We start from the raw sequence: 16669 nt of genomic DNA, 5'->3' as shown, positions 1-16669 counted from the left end.
GTAACTACATCTGAAATACAGATACATAGTCAATATTCATAAATTCAGACACAAAAATGATACATACATAAAAATAGGATAATCATACTCAGCAAATCATAACTTTTCCAATGACATCTCACATGACCTGTCTTGCATAAAATGCATAATAATTATGTCAATCATATCATAATAATATCACTATGAAGAATATGGGATGCAGTGTCACACACACACACACCACTCAAAGAAGTATGCGTTCTGAGTTAGTACTGCACCATTAGAAGAAGTCTCTCATTGTTATCTAGGAAGAACCAGTAGTTTATTGAGCAAACCTATTGAAGATGAATTAGCCATGCAATTGTAATAGCCATTAGTTGGAGCTCACACTGCAAAGCTGTAGCCATTTACCAATTAAAGATTTCTATCTTTCATTAGTGTTCTTTTTATCCTTCACATTAGTTTGTTTACTGGAATCTGCATTGCAATTGTCTATTTAATGTGTTTAAAATACATCCCATGCATGGAAAGAAGGACTCTTACTTCTTAATTACTATACCAAAAGTGTAGCATACTCTAATATTTACAAATTTGTTTGCTTATTTACTGTTTTGGTGAGAATGTGGGTTCTCATACAGATTCATCACTAAAACTGAAGTGCTTCAAGGCCACCAAAGCTCAGCAAGATCAAGCTAGCTTTCATTTCATGTATCAGCAACAGCCAGTGCAGATACTTTGAATCGTTATGTTCATTAATTGCTTGAAATATATACGAAGTGTAAGTAGCCACTGAATCACCTTTTCTATTTCTCAAGATCTTGAATTGGGTCTGAAATCTCCCAGGACCTGTGCAAGTTTTTAAATCTATGACTTTTTCAAAATCTTCCAGAACCTGGACGCAGATGAAAGTGCACTAAGTGACTCAGCACCTAGTGTAGGCATGGACAAGTCATGTTTTGAAATGTTTACGCTGCTAGGATTAACCATGACCACATAGTGTGTATTTAAACATGAATGTCTATGACCTTTCTAAGAGGAAAACCAGGTTTATTATGTAAATTATGACAGATTAGTTTAGTTTTATTACTTGTATTGCAGTAGCCCCGGTCAGGGCTAGGCACGGTACAAACACGTTCAGTTAACACATTTTCTAACATGGCGCATTTTTTCCAGTGCAGACAAGGTCTAAGGAGTCCAATCATCAACACTAGAATTTCCATCCCAAGAAGATGACCCACATTTATGAATGAAATCTAGGCCTCCTGTGTGGCTGTGCAGTGCAGAACAATAATGCTAGATCAGTGGAATGGTCTCATGAACTCTCATTTGAACACCTTTATAGGTTACTTTGAACTGGTTTTGCAAGAGCATATTCAGGAACTATTTACCTTGCTGTTTGTTGCTGCAACCAGCACTGCTGCTACTGCCCCAGCATGGCAGGGATGACACACAGCCTTTAAAAAAGCAGCGAAGCAAAGACAGAAGAAATGAGCAAAGCACAAACATTCAAAGTTTTTTAACCTACCTTTTAGGAGATGAAACACTGCAAACAGGAGGAGTGCAGCGGATATGGAATTGACAGAAGGAGAACGCACAAGGAGAAAGACATAAAAAAAAGACAGGAAAAGAGATCAGTGATTTCCTACATCCCAGCAAAATGCATGGAAGGCGCCTAAGGAGAAACACAGAATAAGGTTTGAATCAAACAATGCCCAAAAAAGAAAAAAAAAAGGAGGACGACAGGTTAACAATATTCCTCATTTAGCATCAGTTCTCCTGTTCTCCCATCAACCTTCAGTCCGTTTCCTTCCTGCTGTGTTGTCAAATCTATCAGGATGTTAGGGGAACAATTCATATCCGCTGCGTGGCTCACTCACTATCAAACAAGTTTGGATAAGGGAAATTGAGTTCTCTCAAAGACTGGAGAGAAAGCTTCTGTTGCACCTACTTTTGCCTACCTAATGTCCTGCGTCAAACCTACTCTACGGTCTCTCTTTGAGAGATCATCAGAGATTATGGTATGTTCCAGCAAACGGCACAGAAAGGGTGATAACTTTTCATTAGCCAGTGACTCTGCTTATTGCTTTCACCTGGTGATGACAGTCCTGAACCTTGCTTGGAAGAAATCTAAGACTGCACCTATGTTGCTCTGGGCTGGCTATTGAGAAATCATTTCTTAGTGTGTTAGGGAGTGAAGAAGTCAGGAGCTGCTACTCGGCTCTCTCTCTCTCTGATCATACACATTGACTGTCTTAACTCTTTTGCCCTTCCCCAACAGGGAGGAAACCAGTGATATACCAGACTGTCACATACTCAGTGCTTCCAATGTGGTGCATCAAAAACAGTGGTCTGGAGGCCCTGGTAACTACTAAAGCTTCCCTGTTCAAAGTTTCTAACCAACAGTCCAGTAGACAGAAGCCTTGAAAGGTATGCTTGGATTGCCTGACAAGGGAAGGTGCTGACTCTTTAGAGGTCTGACCAACATGAAGAAGCCACACATCAAGGTCTGCAGGAGAAATACAGAAAGGATGTTAATAGGATGTAGGATACGGAGAACAAGCAGCTAGAGAGGAAATCTGCCTTATGAAGAGATGAATAGCTGCATATAAGAGCACCACCAAGGCTTGTGTTATTTCATAGGCCAACATATGACATAAGAACATACCAACGGCCATACTGGGTGAGACCAAAGGTCCATCTAGCCCAATATCCTGTCTTCCGACAGTGGCCAATGCCAAGTGCCGCAGAGGGAATGAACAGAACAAGCAATCATCAAGTGACCCATCCCCTGTCGCCCATTCCCAGCTTCTGGCTAACAGAGGGTAGGGACACCATCCCCGGCTAATAGCCATTGATGGACCTATCCTCCATGAACTTATCTAGATCTTTTTTGAACTCTGTTATAGTCTTGGCCTTCACGAAGACTTCAAGAAGGGTTTCTTCAGGTATGTTGGCAAAAAGAAGAAAGCCAAGGAAAGTGTGGGCCCCTTACTGAATGAGGGAGGCAACCTAGTGACAGAGGATGTGGAAAAAGCTAATGTACTCAATGCTTTTTTTGCCTCTGTTTTCACTAACAAGGTCAGCTCCCAGACTGCTGCGCTGGGCATCACAAAATGCAGAAGAGATGGCCAGCCCTCTGTGGAGATAGAGGTGGTTAGGGACTATTTAGAAAAGCTGGACGTGCACAAGTCCATGGGGCCGGACGAGTTGCATCCGAGAGTGCTGAAGGAATTGGCAGCTGTGATTGCAGAGCCATTGGCCATTATCTTTGAAAACTCGTGGCGAACGGGGGAAGTCCCGGATGACTGGAAAAAGGCTAATGTAGTGCCAATCTTTAAAAAAGGGAAGAAGGAGGATCCTGGGAACTACAGGCCAGTCAGCCTCACCTCAGTCCCTGGAAAAATCATGGAGCAGGTCCTCAAAGAATCAATCCTGAAGCACTTGCATGAGAGGAAAGTGATCAGGAACAGCCAGCATGGATTCACCAAGGGAAGGTCATGCCTGACTAATCTAATCGCCTTTTATGATGAGATTACTGGTTCTGTGGATGAAGGGAAAGCAGTGGATGTATTGTTTCTTGACTTTAGCAAAGCTTTTGACACGGTCTCCCACAGTATTCTTGTCAGCAAGTTAAGGAAGTATGGGCTGGATGAATGCACTATAAGGTGGGTAGAAAGCTGGCTAGATTGTCGGGCTCAACGGGTAGTGATCAATGGCTCCATGTCTAGTTGGCAGCCGGTGTCAAGTGGAGTGCCCCAAGGGTCGGTCCTGGGGCCGGTTTTGTTCAATATCTTCATAAATGATCTGGAGGATGGTGTGGATTGCACTCTCAGCAAATTTGTGGATGATACTAAACTGGGAGGAGTGGTAGATACGCTGGAGGGGAGGGATAGGATAGGATACAGAAGGACCTAGACAAATTGGAGGATTGGGCCAAAAGAAATCTGATGAGGTTCAATAAGGATAAGTGCAGGGTCCTGCACTTAGGACGGAAGAACCCAATGCACAGCTACAGACTAGGGACCGAATGGCTAGGCAGCAGTTCTGCGGAAAAGGACCTAGGGGTGACAGTGGACGAGAAGCTGGATATGAGTCAGCAGTGTGCCCTTGTTGCCAAGAAGGCCAATGGCATTTTGGGATGTATATGTAGGGGCATAGCGAGCAGATCGAGGGACGTGATCGTTCCCCTCTATTCGACATTGGTGAGGCCTCATACTGAAGTCAGGCTTACTAGCCTGTAATTGCTGGGATTCACCTTTGGAGCCCTTTTGAAAAATTGGCATCACATTAGCTGGATAGCAGGATTCCAGGCATTTGGTACAGAAGCTGATTTAAATGATAGGTTACAGACTACAGTTAGTAGTTCTGCAATTTCACATTTGAGTTCTTTTAGAACTCTTGGGTGAATACCATTTGACCCTGGTGACTTATTACTGTTTAATTTATCAATTTGTTCCAAAACCTCCTCTCATGACACCTCAATCTGGGACAGTTCCTCAGATTTGTCACCTAAAAAGAATGGCTCAGATTTGGGAATCTCCCTCACATCCTCTGCTGTGAAGGCCGATGCAGAGAATTCGTTTAGTTTCTCCGCAGTGGCCTTATCATCCTTGAGTTCTCCTTTAGCATACTGATCGTCCAGTGGTCACACTGGTTGTTTAGCAGGCTTCCTGATTCTGATGTACTTAATTTTTTTGCTATTACTTTGAGTCTTTGGTGAGGTGTTCATCAAATTCTTGTTTGTCCTTCCTAATTATATTTTTACACTTCATTTGCCAGAATTTATGCTCCTTTCTATTTTCCAATAAAATGTTTCAGTAATCACAAATACAGGTCCTTCAAGGGTACTGAGTCAAACTCACTGTTCTACATAAGTGGCTGTGAGAAGATACATTAGTTATGTGTACCTCCTGATCCCACAATTTAGAAGAAGAGCGTGGAAGAGCATCTCTCTGGATTACACCATTCCAGATACTATGCTCACAGGTTTCCATGGAGAGTTTTCCTTGTGACGGATAGAAGGGCTAGTTAAGCTATTGCTGAACTCTCCAAACTTTAGATTTGAAAAAAACAGCATTTAGTAGAGATTTCCTCCAAACTGTTGGCCTTGGGAGGAAAATGTTACTGTGTCTGTAGAATTTCAGGATCTGTTTAAAGTTTATCTAAATATGCTTTTATTTCATACACCACTTACCCAAGTCTTATCTTGTTGGGTTTAATATAAATATATAAAACATTGAGATAGCTGCCTAGAAAAGTGAGGCATGAAGCTGTACTCCCAGGAATTCTTTGTTGCACCTGTTGTATATGCACGAGGCGCTTTCTCAGATAAGTAAGCTGGTACTGTTCTGTATTTTTTTCGCCATTCTGAAGCAGCATATCATATAGTCTAGCCTGGTTAGATAGATATCTGATCAGTTTGCAAGTTTCCTGGTTGCCTCTTTCCCGTACCTGATGACAAAGCATGTTCTATAGGTTCATCTTTTGTCCCAGCCTATAGCCATTCTGTCTGTGATTGGTTTATTTCAAATCACTCAGATGCACATCTGATTACAAATGTCTACCACTAAACAGATTAAGACTCTACCTGTGAACCTTACAAAGTGTCCTTGGATTTGTATAAGAGGCTTTTTGACTGTAAAGCTCCTTTTCAAATATCACTTGTAAATAAAGGTCCATTACAGTTTAATTACTCTCAACTCTACTGAAAGAAAGAAAAACTAAATATGGCTCAGCTGCACTATTAAGCAGAACATTCCCACTTTCAGATACTCTTTGCTTCTGTTATAATACATTGGTGTTCAATGCTGCAATTTCAAACATACATTGAAATCACAATTTACATAAAAATCACAGTAAAAAACCTAATTTTCACATTTGTTTAGGTGCTGTCCCTCCCAATATAGCTTTGTTCTCGGACTGCTTTTTTTGGTTCACTGTGTTTTAACTTAAAAAAGCCAGAAAAACTTGCACATCTTAATATTTGTAGTGAACATCTGACTATGTCAATAGTTAGAAGTTTGCTCCTGTAGTAGCAAACTGTCAAAATTGCTTCATTTCAGTAATGGCATAACAGACAGATTATATGTCTTGTTAGTATTTCAGCAACATTCAGAAAATTTAGTACACAGATGGAAGCCAGGTTTACATGACTACATTTGGGGCTGCAGCTATGTCCCCAGGAGAATGACTCCTCTGGGATAAAGATAACATGACGTGCTAGCAGAGCATTCAGCCTCCTAACCGACCTTGCAGAGCTGGCTGTCCCCTTCACTAGAGAGAAAGAGCCTGTTGGTCTTGTTGGGCAGGGCTAAGTAAATAGAGCATCCGGGGGCCTTACCTCTTCTGTTTGACTGTGATGCCTTTCTGCTGAAGGGCCTTCTCATTGGCCATATGCAGAAGCTGGATCTCCTTCCGGGAAAAAAGCCGTATGGCAAAGGCTTTCTCCAGCAGCTTCTCAGGAGACACTGACTTGGCAATGTCCCTAACAAAAGCTCGAATGTCTTGCTGCACATTGTCCGACTCCATGGGCTGCCCTGCTCTCACTTTGTGGAAGACTTTGAGAAGTGCTAGTGCAATCCGATAGAGCACCTTGTAGCCCTCCACCAGGAACACATCGAAGACCCGAGCAACATACACCAAGGGCAGCTCTCCAAAGAGCCACCGCTGCCAGTCAGAGTACACCTCCAGCACGTCCTCAGACACTGCCACCATCAGCTTGTGTGCTGCCTGGCAGTACTTGTTAACCAGGTCACCAAAGGTCATACAGGAGGACTCGAATGCCAGGAATGTCTGATCAATGAGCCGCTTGGATGGATCATTGCAAGCAAGGATGCGACAAACCATCTCAAAGCACTCTGCCTCATCCCTGCTGTAGTGGAGGAGCAGAGCCACCACAGAAGGCAGCGCTGGGCAGAATGATATGTCAGGGAACTGATTTGCGATGCAACAGATTATCTTCCTGACTGCCCCAATGCCCTCAGCATTCAAACAGTAATTGGGAACCAGACTATTATCCACAAACTCTGGCAATGGGAGGGTGCCAGTGTTACGCTTGCCAACGATCTTCACAACAATATCCCGGTACACATTTGCATCTGGTGTCACTGTGCGGCATGGGATGTTGCCAATTAGCTTCAAGTATACTTTGGCTCTCAAAGAGTGGTTCTTGGCCCAAAAGCCCTGTCGGGCAAGCTGTTTGAACTCCTGGAAATCTGTGCAGATTAGCTCTTTTGAGTCCTGGGTCTGGATGGTGGCATCCATCTTGTCCCAATCCACAAAGCAACTATATTCATCCATGGCTGCGGAGAATGTTTTTGCAGAAAGACAGAAGAGTAAAGACCTCATCTGGCCATTAGGGGACTTGTACTTTTTCCTGGAAGAGAAAGAAAAGAATGTTTAGTGGTTTCTCATAACAGACCATTTCCCATCCTCTTCAGGACAAAGAAATTCAGGTTGCTCTGTGTTGCTGTGAAGCTGCTTCCCATTGCAAGCAAGTTCCCAGATGCAGATTTTTGTTTACAATATTTTATTCCATTTTCACACCACAGCATGTTGTTAATCCACATTTAACTAGTACATTCAAATTCAGCCCAAGTGTAGATTCTAAACACATTCCAATGTGCAGTTTCCCTAGAACAGCTGTTCTGGCTAGAGACTTCTCTGCACATTTGCACAAGCTCAAGTTATGGTTGCATTAACTGTGTAATGAAGAAGATGCTATCATCCTAATGATTCAAAGGCAGCCATTGTGATGTGTTGTCTAGTACCAGCCTCTCCCCCTTGATCTTAGTGCAAGGTGAAGATTACCTGGACTGCAAGCACCTAGTGTAACGCACTGGCCTGTGGGGTCGTGAGCTTTCATACAGAGACTTGTATGACCAAGTCACCCTCTAGTGGCTGTCCCACAAAGAGACCACCTATTATCAGCACCAGAAGATCTCCTTTAAAAACACAGATCTTTGCCACATGAGCCAGAGCTGAGAGATCATGGGTCTAGACCCCAACTCCTCAGGGAGGGCACATATGCATGCGTTGTCTAGTAATTACAATTGTGGCCTAAGGCAACTGGACTTGTTACATTTGCCAGGGACAGTCATTGTACCTCTCCATAGTAAAGCACAATGTACAGCTATGATGCTGCACAGCAATGTTAATAAATAAGAGTAAAGATTATCAGTGTTCCAGAAAACAAAAAACTCCCCGCTCCATAAATCAGAGTGTTTTGGGAAATTAACATTTACAGGCAAGTTCACTCTCAACAATAAGTAGCATTAAAAATATTTTGAAATGCCTAAGATAGATATCTTGCCCATGAAAGCTATTCTTTCCCCCATTAAAGGGAAGCAAAAACTTTTCCCTACTCAAGGCAAACATGTTTGCCAATATTCAACCAGTGCTAGCTAGAACAACAATAACTCTGATCCAAATAGCTCTAGATCCTACTTGAATATTCATCTGGATATCTTGGAACTATGTCAACTTTTAAAAGAAAGGAGTTACTTTTGAAAGTAAAGCATGATAAAACAAGTAAAAGCCTCTCTAAAAGATTCTTAGTAAAGGTTTAGTTCAAAAATATATTTTCTCATTTTGAAATCTGCTTCTGCTTTTTGTATTAAAAATATCAATTTTGAGAGGAAAAAAAGACACTGCTTAAGAGTGTGGATTATGCCACCCTCTGTTCTCAGTCCCATCGTTCTGTTCTGATTCTGAGACCAATTTTCAGTGTATGGTTGAATTGGGTGGGGCCATGTTCCCACCCCTATTCAAACAGGCAGAATTTCTTTCAACATTTGGGAAGGATGAATAATAGAGGTTTGAGTTCTCCTGTGAATTTCTAATTTGGGGTTTCTACCAGCTTATTCCTGGGGGATGACTATAGTATACTGGTCCATTGCAGTGTGAAGTTCATCAGTTACTAGGAGTTCCAGAACAAAGTAATAATACTTTGTACTTCTCTATCACCTTCCAACCAAGTACCCCAGAAAGATGTATGAACATTAATTAACAGGGTGGATTTAGAATCATAGAATCATAGAATATCAGGGTTGGAAGGGACCCCAGAAGGTCATCTAGTCCAACCCCCTGCTCAAAGCAGGACCAATTCCCAGTTAAATCATCCCAGCCAGGGCTTTGTCAAGCCTGACCTTAAAAACCTCTAAGGAAGGAGATTCTACCACCTCCCTAGGTAACTCATTCCAGTGTTTCACCACCCTCTTAGTGAAAAAGTTTTTCCTAATATCCAATCTAAACCTCCCCCACTGCAACTTGAGACCATTACTCCTCGTTCTGTCATCTGCTACCATTGAGAACAGTCTAGAGCCAAAATTTGATTTAAATCACTAGTCAGGAAGACTCGATTTTATGTTTTTTACATAAAAGTGTATTCTTGTTGGTTGTTATAACCTTCATACATATTCTTCACAACTCAGAGATAGATAGATGTAGGTTTCATTTTTAGAAGGTACACACTATACATTTTTAAACAGTGATTTATTTTGAAAACTTTTCAGATTAGTTTTACAGCTATATCAGAAAATGAATGATTGTTTGGTTATTTTATTTACCAAAGGTAACTGAAGAAGATATTTTTGAAGTCATTGGGAGGTGAACTATCTCCAGTTCAACAGGTTAACCATTAATATTTGGAGGATTTTCTTGCCATGCTGTATTAGGAGGAGAACATCACAAGACAGATATTTAAAATGTTTTAGTAAACTAAAACAACAACATTAAGTATTCTGGATTTTTTTTTCTTCAACAGCAAACAAGCATATGTCCCTTGCATCTCACATTTATCTACAGGTTTCTTCTCCTTGTCCAGATCTATTCTGCCCCCAACAATCTTCTATTCATTGAACTTTCTAAAAGTGCAAAGTTTCAAAGAGAGGTAAGGGATTGACTGTGTACACAAATTTGCAGAGGGACAAGAGGATTGAGGTTGGTTATTTCTCACCTCTATATATTATTTATTTATTTTAAAACATTTTTGCTGTTAACAAGCATGTTATCTCTGGAGAGACATATCCGTAGTTTGAGAATTGCAAAACTAAGCATCTCTGATGGTACACCTTTACCCCGATATAACACGCGTTCGCATACAACGTGGTAAAGCTCTGACACGCTGCTCTGAGCAGCACGTTAAGGGTGCCGGGCTGGCGGGGCAGTTGGATAAGGGGTAGAGGGTCTCAGGGGCGGTCAGGGGCTCCACGTCCCCAAGATCTGGAAGGCAGCAGCTGTGGGGGGGCATTTTGGGGGGCTCCACAGTCCCAGAGTGGCCCGGGGGATTAGCAGGGGGCTGGGAGCAGCCCACTCCGCTTCCCTTGCCCCGGCCCCAGCCGTGTCGCTCGGGGGTGGGTGCTTGGGGGAAGGGATCCCCCCCACTCACCAGCAGTGGCGGAAGCGGAGCAGCCCGGCCCCAGCCCGCTCCACTCCGCCAGCTCCCAGCCGCGGACTCTGCTTCCCGCCGCAGGTGAGTTCAGGGGGCATCCTTTCCCCAACCTCCCCGCACTCACCAGTGGTGGGAAATGGAGCTCTGCAGCTGGGAGGTGGCAGAGTGAAGCGGGCTGGGGCCATATTGCTCTGCTTCCCGCCACTACCAGTGAGTGCCTGTCAGGGGGCGGGGGGTGTGGATAGGGGTCGGAGCAGTCAGGGGGCGGGGGGTTGGGTACGGGGTGGGGTCCTGGGGGTGAGTAGGGATGGGGGTCTCTGGAGGGGGTGGTCAGGGAACAAGGAACGGGGGGGGGGAAGCAAGTTCGATATAACACGGTCTCACCTATAACGCTGTGAGATTTTTTTGTCTCCCAAGGACCGCGTTATATCGGGGTAGAGGTAGCTCTTCTAGACTGAGCACTGAGTCCCATTGGGTAGATAGAAAGATTAACCTAAATAATCTATACAGAAGCCCCTGGAACCCCAGAGATTGGGTCCCTAATCCAGGAACTCTTGGAACTCACTTACAAAACTTTTCTTAAACATTACATGAATACATTGTCTCATACTATAGAATTAGAATTTATAATCCCTATTCCATGATGAGATATCTTTGAACTATAATGTATCTTTAGATCGATTTTTTCCCCAAAGAAGTATTTTATCAAAAAAATCTGATTCCCTGCTCCCAGCCAGTGGTAGCTGTAGGGGGTGATGCCTACAGGCGAGGGCAGCACACGGAGCCCTCTGCCCTCCCACAGGGGCCACAGGGACATGGTGCCGGCCACTTCCGGGAGCGGTGTAGAGCCTGCAGCGCCACTGGGGTGGCAATCCCAGGGGCCGGATCCAAAGTCTTGACGGGCCAGATCTGGCCTGCGGGCCGTACTTTGCCCACCCCGATCTAGAGTCATAGACTTTTACCTGCTCCACCAGTTCTTCTCCCATCCTACAAATCCAGTGTGGTGACAATCCTAGCTTGGGAAACTCTGGGGCAGAGCCCTGATGGCAAAAGAGCCCCAATCAGATCATTGCTAAGGAGGCTTTTCCAGGAAGGATAACACACGTCTGAACAAAACTATCAGTCTGTAGGTCATTAACATTAGCAAAGGGATACTGTCAAGGCTGTCCAAAGCACGACCAGCTCATTGAAACAAAATTCTTCAATGCAGTGGTGCCCAGCCAAGCACCTGTGCTGGAACCGGTACCTGAAGCCTCTGTAAGTGACATTCTAGGTTTTTCCCCTGCATCTTAATGAGCCATGGTGCATTGCCACTGCATGTCCTACATTCAAAAAGGCATATTTTATTCTGCCATGGAACTTGGGCTGTTCCAAATTCCAGTCTCATGAGGTCACGAGCAGGGTATGGATTAGCCCAGAGCTATGGCAGAACAGCTTTCATATAACCACACAGGAGGCATCTCCGTGTCAGAAACTCCGACTCTCAACAACTGCAGCTTTTCTGTACTACCCATCTCTTCCTACTGCTTCCATGTGAAAGGAAGGGGATGGGATCCAGCAGTTGGGGGCAATTCAAAGTAGACTTGGTGGAGAAGAAGGGTGGTAGGGGATTGATGTTCCACCAAGATATAGTGGGGACTGGCTTTAGAGTCCCAGACACACCTCCTGGCAGCCACAAATCTTTCCTCCTGCCACAGCAACCCTGGAGAACCTGACACTCCAACCTAGGAAACTAGTTGGAACTATAGTATAAGACAATGTCCTGAACACCAAAGAACCGGAATGCTTGATACCAGTGAGGACAGGAAAATACGAAGGGTCATAATTTTTTTCTCCTGTCCATACCATAATGATATTCAACCCAGAAAAGAGTGACACAGCCCAATGTGCAGACAGAAACACAAGCCACCTGAGTATTGAATGGAAGAGGAGTACCTGGAAAGCAGTAATGCCAAGAGACACCTACGGATGGTAGCAGACAGCAAACTAGCATTATGGCAAGTGACACCAAAAAAAGCTGATTCTGGGCTGAATATGCAGAAACATGTCATGGAGCCAATAATCCTGATTCATAAAGATTTGACAAGATTGCACCTAGAATACTGTATGAAGTTCTGGGTATCTCAGCAACAGAAAGAGATGGGGTTTAGAAAATAATAAAACTGATAAAGGGGGTAAAGGGAGAAAAGATGAGAAAAGATTAAAAAACTATTCACAGTTTGTTTAAGGGGAGACAATTGTCTCAATTGTGTTTAGAGACTGTGTATGTGAAGAAGGAATAGAATTATTTAGCATGCATCAAGGGCATACAAGTAGAACAGAATGAAATTAAGAAAAGGATTTTTTTTTGCTGACTCTCAGAAGAGTTTCCTGAGTGAGATCTATTACACAATAAAATAGTCAAAGGGAAGTAACGGAAGCTCTGTCAACTACTCTGTCAGGATTATCTGCCCTTGCAATGGCATGGACTAGAGGCTTTTCTAGGGTTAGCTTCTACTATTAAACCATATAAATAAGACCAAATGAAGAAATCTTATATCCTAAAACCATGCACTGAATGTGGATAGCCTCCAAATTGCCATGTTTTCCGACAATTGACTAGGGGAGAACTGGACAGATCTTTGTAATTAATTAGTTCTGCGACATTTCCTATTCCATGAACAGAATTATCTTTATCTGCTTCCTCTTGTGTGCTTGTCATTTGGGCTACTTTCCTTCCACTATCTTTCTTAAAAACTACATTGAAAGAGACTGTTCTCTCTATACCAACAGAAGAGGTTACTGCAGACAAAAAGAAGATTTTTCCACTGAAACTGTGCATCAAAAATTAAAACGGTTGGGCCAGCAACTGAAGAGGCTCAGCCTTCTATGCTCTTTTGGCAGTAAGACGTCAACTGAAATGCACAAGGATATTGATGAATGATTAGCAGATACCCATGGCATAGTAGCACTACCCTTTTCCGCAGAAGTTATTAAAAGAGAAGAGGAGATTTTAACCCAGGTATGCTGGCCAATTCTAATGTGGGTGATCATATTCTGCCTTCTTAGACCTCCCCTCAGATGTTCAACTATAGAAGTTATTCTTCTCTTTTCCTTTAAAAGGCGTTGTGTAATATTATTATAGCTTAATGGTTGTCACATTCTACCCTGCAAATGGCTGCATTTCAATATGATTCCTGTAGCTTACAGTCTCTGTAAAACACTTGGGTCTTGGCCCCAATTCAGCAAATTGCCATTTATATGACTATAACCTTAACCTATTTCATCAAATTGTAACATATGAAGAATCCAAATAAAATGTACAGTAATTAATCTAACACTTTCACCACTTGAATAGGACTCAAGAATTCTTTGACTGTTACCTGTGATAATTATTTTTTTCCCCTCCTAAAGAAAAGTTAAGTGGCAAAATATTGATTTGAATAATCTTGAGTTAAATCAATCTGTCACTTTAAGGAGACTCTGCCAGGTTAAAGATATTTGTTGGTAATAAATAAAAGGTAAGAACATTTTTTAAATATTTTAGATTATAAAATCTACAAATTTTAAGCACTAATTTTTGGCATCATCATCAGTCCAGATACTGAACACTGTCTAGTCAGGTGTAATTTTTGCTTATAGCTTATTTCAAGTCAGTTTTACTTTCTGACACTTTGGAACTGGCAAGAATTGAAATATCTGAGTTACATCACTGTAGGAGAACATTTAAAAAATAGAAAACACACCTGCGTTCACTGAATTTTTTAAAAATCATTTTAAAAATTTATCTCCAGTGTTTTTATTGTTTAAAAACTAAATAATCTTATGTTGACCTGATACTGCCTCTTTTAATAAGCCTGACATGCTAAGAGTCACTTGGATAACTTTGTTCCTTATGTTTAAAGATCTTGTCAATTCCCTATTAACTGGTTGGTGATAAAGTAGGGAAGTTTGCCAAAGCTGACACTTCACCTACATTTTGCATACCTGTGACATAACAATGAACCATGGTTCTGAAATCAACATTATTCATCTAAAGTAGCAGAAGTTTCACTGGCTTAACTTGCGAGGGATAGCTCAGTGGTTTGAGCATTGGCCTACTTAACCCAGGGGTTGTGAGTTCAATACTTGAGGGGTAGCTCTTAGGGATGGGGCAAAAAGTGGGGATTGGTCCTGCTTTGAGCAGGGGGTTGGACTAGATGACCTCCTGAGGTCCCTTCCAACCCTGATATTCTATGATTCTATGACAATTACCTCCTTTCTCCAAACATCTTCAAGGATCTACAACCTATCCTGAAGGACGATCCCTCACTCTCACAGAGCTTGGGAGACAGGCCAATCCTCACTTACAGACAGCCCCCGAACCTGAAGCAAATACTCACCAGCAACTACTCACCACGCAACAAAACACTAATCCAGGAACCTATCCCTGCAATAAACCCCATTGCCAACTCTGTTCGCGTATCTATTCAAGGGACACCATCATAGGACCTAACCACATCAGCCACACCATCAGGGGCTCGTTCACCTGTACATCTACCAATGTGATATATGCCATCATAGAATATCAGGGTTGGAAGGGACCTCAGGAGCTCATCTAGTCCAATCCCCTGCTCAAAGCAGGACCTAATCCCCAACTAAATCATCCCAGCCAGAGCTTTGTCAAGCATGACCTCAAAAACCTCTAAGGAAGGAGATGTGCCAGCAATGCCCCGCTGCCACGTACATTGGCCAAACCGGACAATCTCTATGCAAAAGAATAAATGGACACAAATCAGATGTCAAGAATTATAACATTCAAAAACCAGTAGGAGAACATTTCAATCTTCATGGACACTCAATAACAGACTTAAAAGTGGCAATTCAACAAAAAACCTTCAAAAACAGACTCCAATGAGAAACTGCAGAACTGGAATTAATTTGCAAACTGGACACCATCAAATTAGCCCTGAATAAAGACTGGGAGTGGATGGGTCACTACAAAAACTAATTTCCCCCTACTGTTACTCACACTTTCTTGTCAACCGTTTGAAATGGGCCACCCTATTTACATTGGCCCGATTACCACTACAAAAGTGATTTTTCCTCCCTTAGTATTCTACTATTGAGAATAGCCCACTTCCACTTTAACTGAATTGTCTCATTAGCACTAACCCCCACTTGGTAAGGCAACTCCCATCTTTTCTTCATGTACTGTGTATATATACCTGCCTACTGTTTTTTTCTACTCCATGCATCTGATAAAGTGGGGTTTAGACCATGAAATAAATTTGTCAGTCTCTAAGGCACCACAAGTACTTCTTGTTGATCTTGCATATAGCTACCCTGATTTGAACTCCAGAGGTATTGGTAGACAACTGTCATCAAACTAAATTGCAGCATATATTTTTATAAACATGTTATACAACATGTTAACAGAAAACAGATGGTCTATTTTCCCCTCCACATAAAGACCACTAGCTAACCTCCTGATGCTGCAATGCAGAGCCATTCCCACACTCTCTCTGGTTTCACATTTAGTTGTTTCCTTATCACTTGCTGCAGCATTACTAACCTCTGTCTCCTTTGCATCCCTAGTACACTCATATTTGAGTAGAGTTTACATGTACAGATTATCACATCTACTGCTTCAAAAGTGATTGGCTATTAATTCTCCCCACCCCCAATTAAAAATAAAACAAAAAACCTCCCCACAACTTTCAGTAGACATAACTTCACATTCTCCAAGAGCACTGAGCCATAACTGAGATGTTGATGTTGTATACACCAAGGGGTCTGTGACTTAAAAGGGAATACAGTAATTTCCTATTGGTACAAAAATACTGTAGAAGAAATGAATGTCAGCTAATACACACTTGTGCTCTTACTCCCTGTGTTCAATCTCTCCTCCAGCTTCTTCTCTACCCCCATGTGGCAGGGCGCTGCTAGGAAAGCCCCGAATCAGCTCCTGCTATCCCGGCCTCCAATCAGGGGGAATGGATTGGGGCTGGGTAAATAGTGCTTGCCTGGGAACTGCCTGCATCTGCCAGCCTCATTAGCAGGAGCTAAAAGGCTGGGAGGAAGCGGAAGGGAGGTGGAGACAAGGAGGGAAAGGGCAGGCTCAGAGGGAGGAAAGAGCCTACTAGTCTGTTGCTGGTCAGGCCTGTGAGAGGCCAAGCCATGTAAATGGCCTGTAAATAGTGGGAAACTGGTGGTGGGAACGGACACAAAATAGAGAGTACGGGTGTTGCACCAGTTTGGAGCGTCTTTGAGTCTTTAAGGAGTGGGGACAAAGAGCTGAATCCAACGGGGCGAGGCGTGCACCCCCTTATACCCCTACAT

At 42.8% G+C, this 16669-nt stretch overlaps 1 protein-coding gene across 4 annotated transcripts in view; it reads right to left on the bottom strand.

Annotated features, from left to right (window-relative positions):
• Window positions 1–16669, bottom strand: part of TBC1D24 (TBC1 domain family member 24) — a 63814-nt gene that overhangs the window by 33886 nt on the left and 13259 nt on the right. For 2 of the 4 annotated variants that reach the window (XM_084640911.1, XM_084640908.1), the window contains exons 2-3: window positions 6320–7354; window positions 1505–1522 (exon numbers count right to left, since the gene is read on the bottom strand). In XM_084640911.1, coding sequence (XP_084497037.1) covers window positions 1505–1522; window positions 6320–7326 — 1025 coding nt within the window. In that variant the 5' untranslated portion in view covers window positions 7327–7354. Of the gene's footprint in view, window positions 1–1504; window positions 1523–6319; window positions 7355–9545; window positions 9616–16669 lie in introns of those variants that run through there. The other 2 variants (XM_084640909.1, XM_084640910.1) reach the window with 2 other exon arrangements.

The sequence above is a fragment of the Lepidochelys olivacea genome (genome assembly GCF_965140295.1).
Source record: "Lepidochelys olivacea isolate rLepOli2 genome assembly, chromosome: 10".
Classification (NCBI taxonomy): Eukaryota; Metazoa; Chordata; order Testudines; family Cheloniidae; genus Lepidochelys; species Lepidochelys olivacea.
This window is presented reverse-complemented; position numbering and strand designations above follow the sequence as displayed.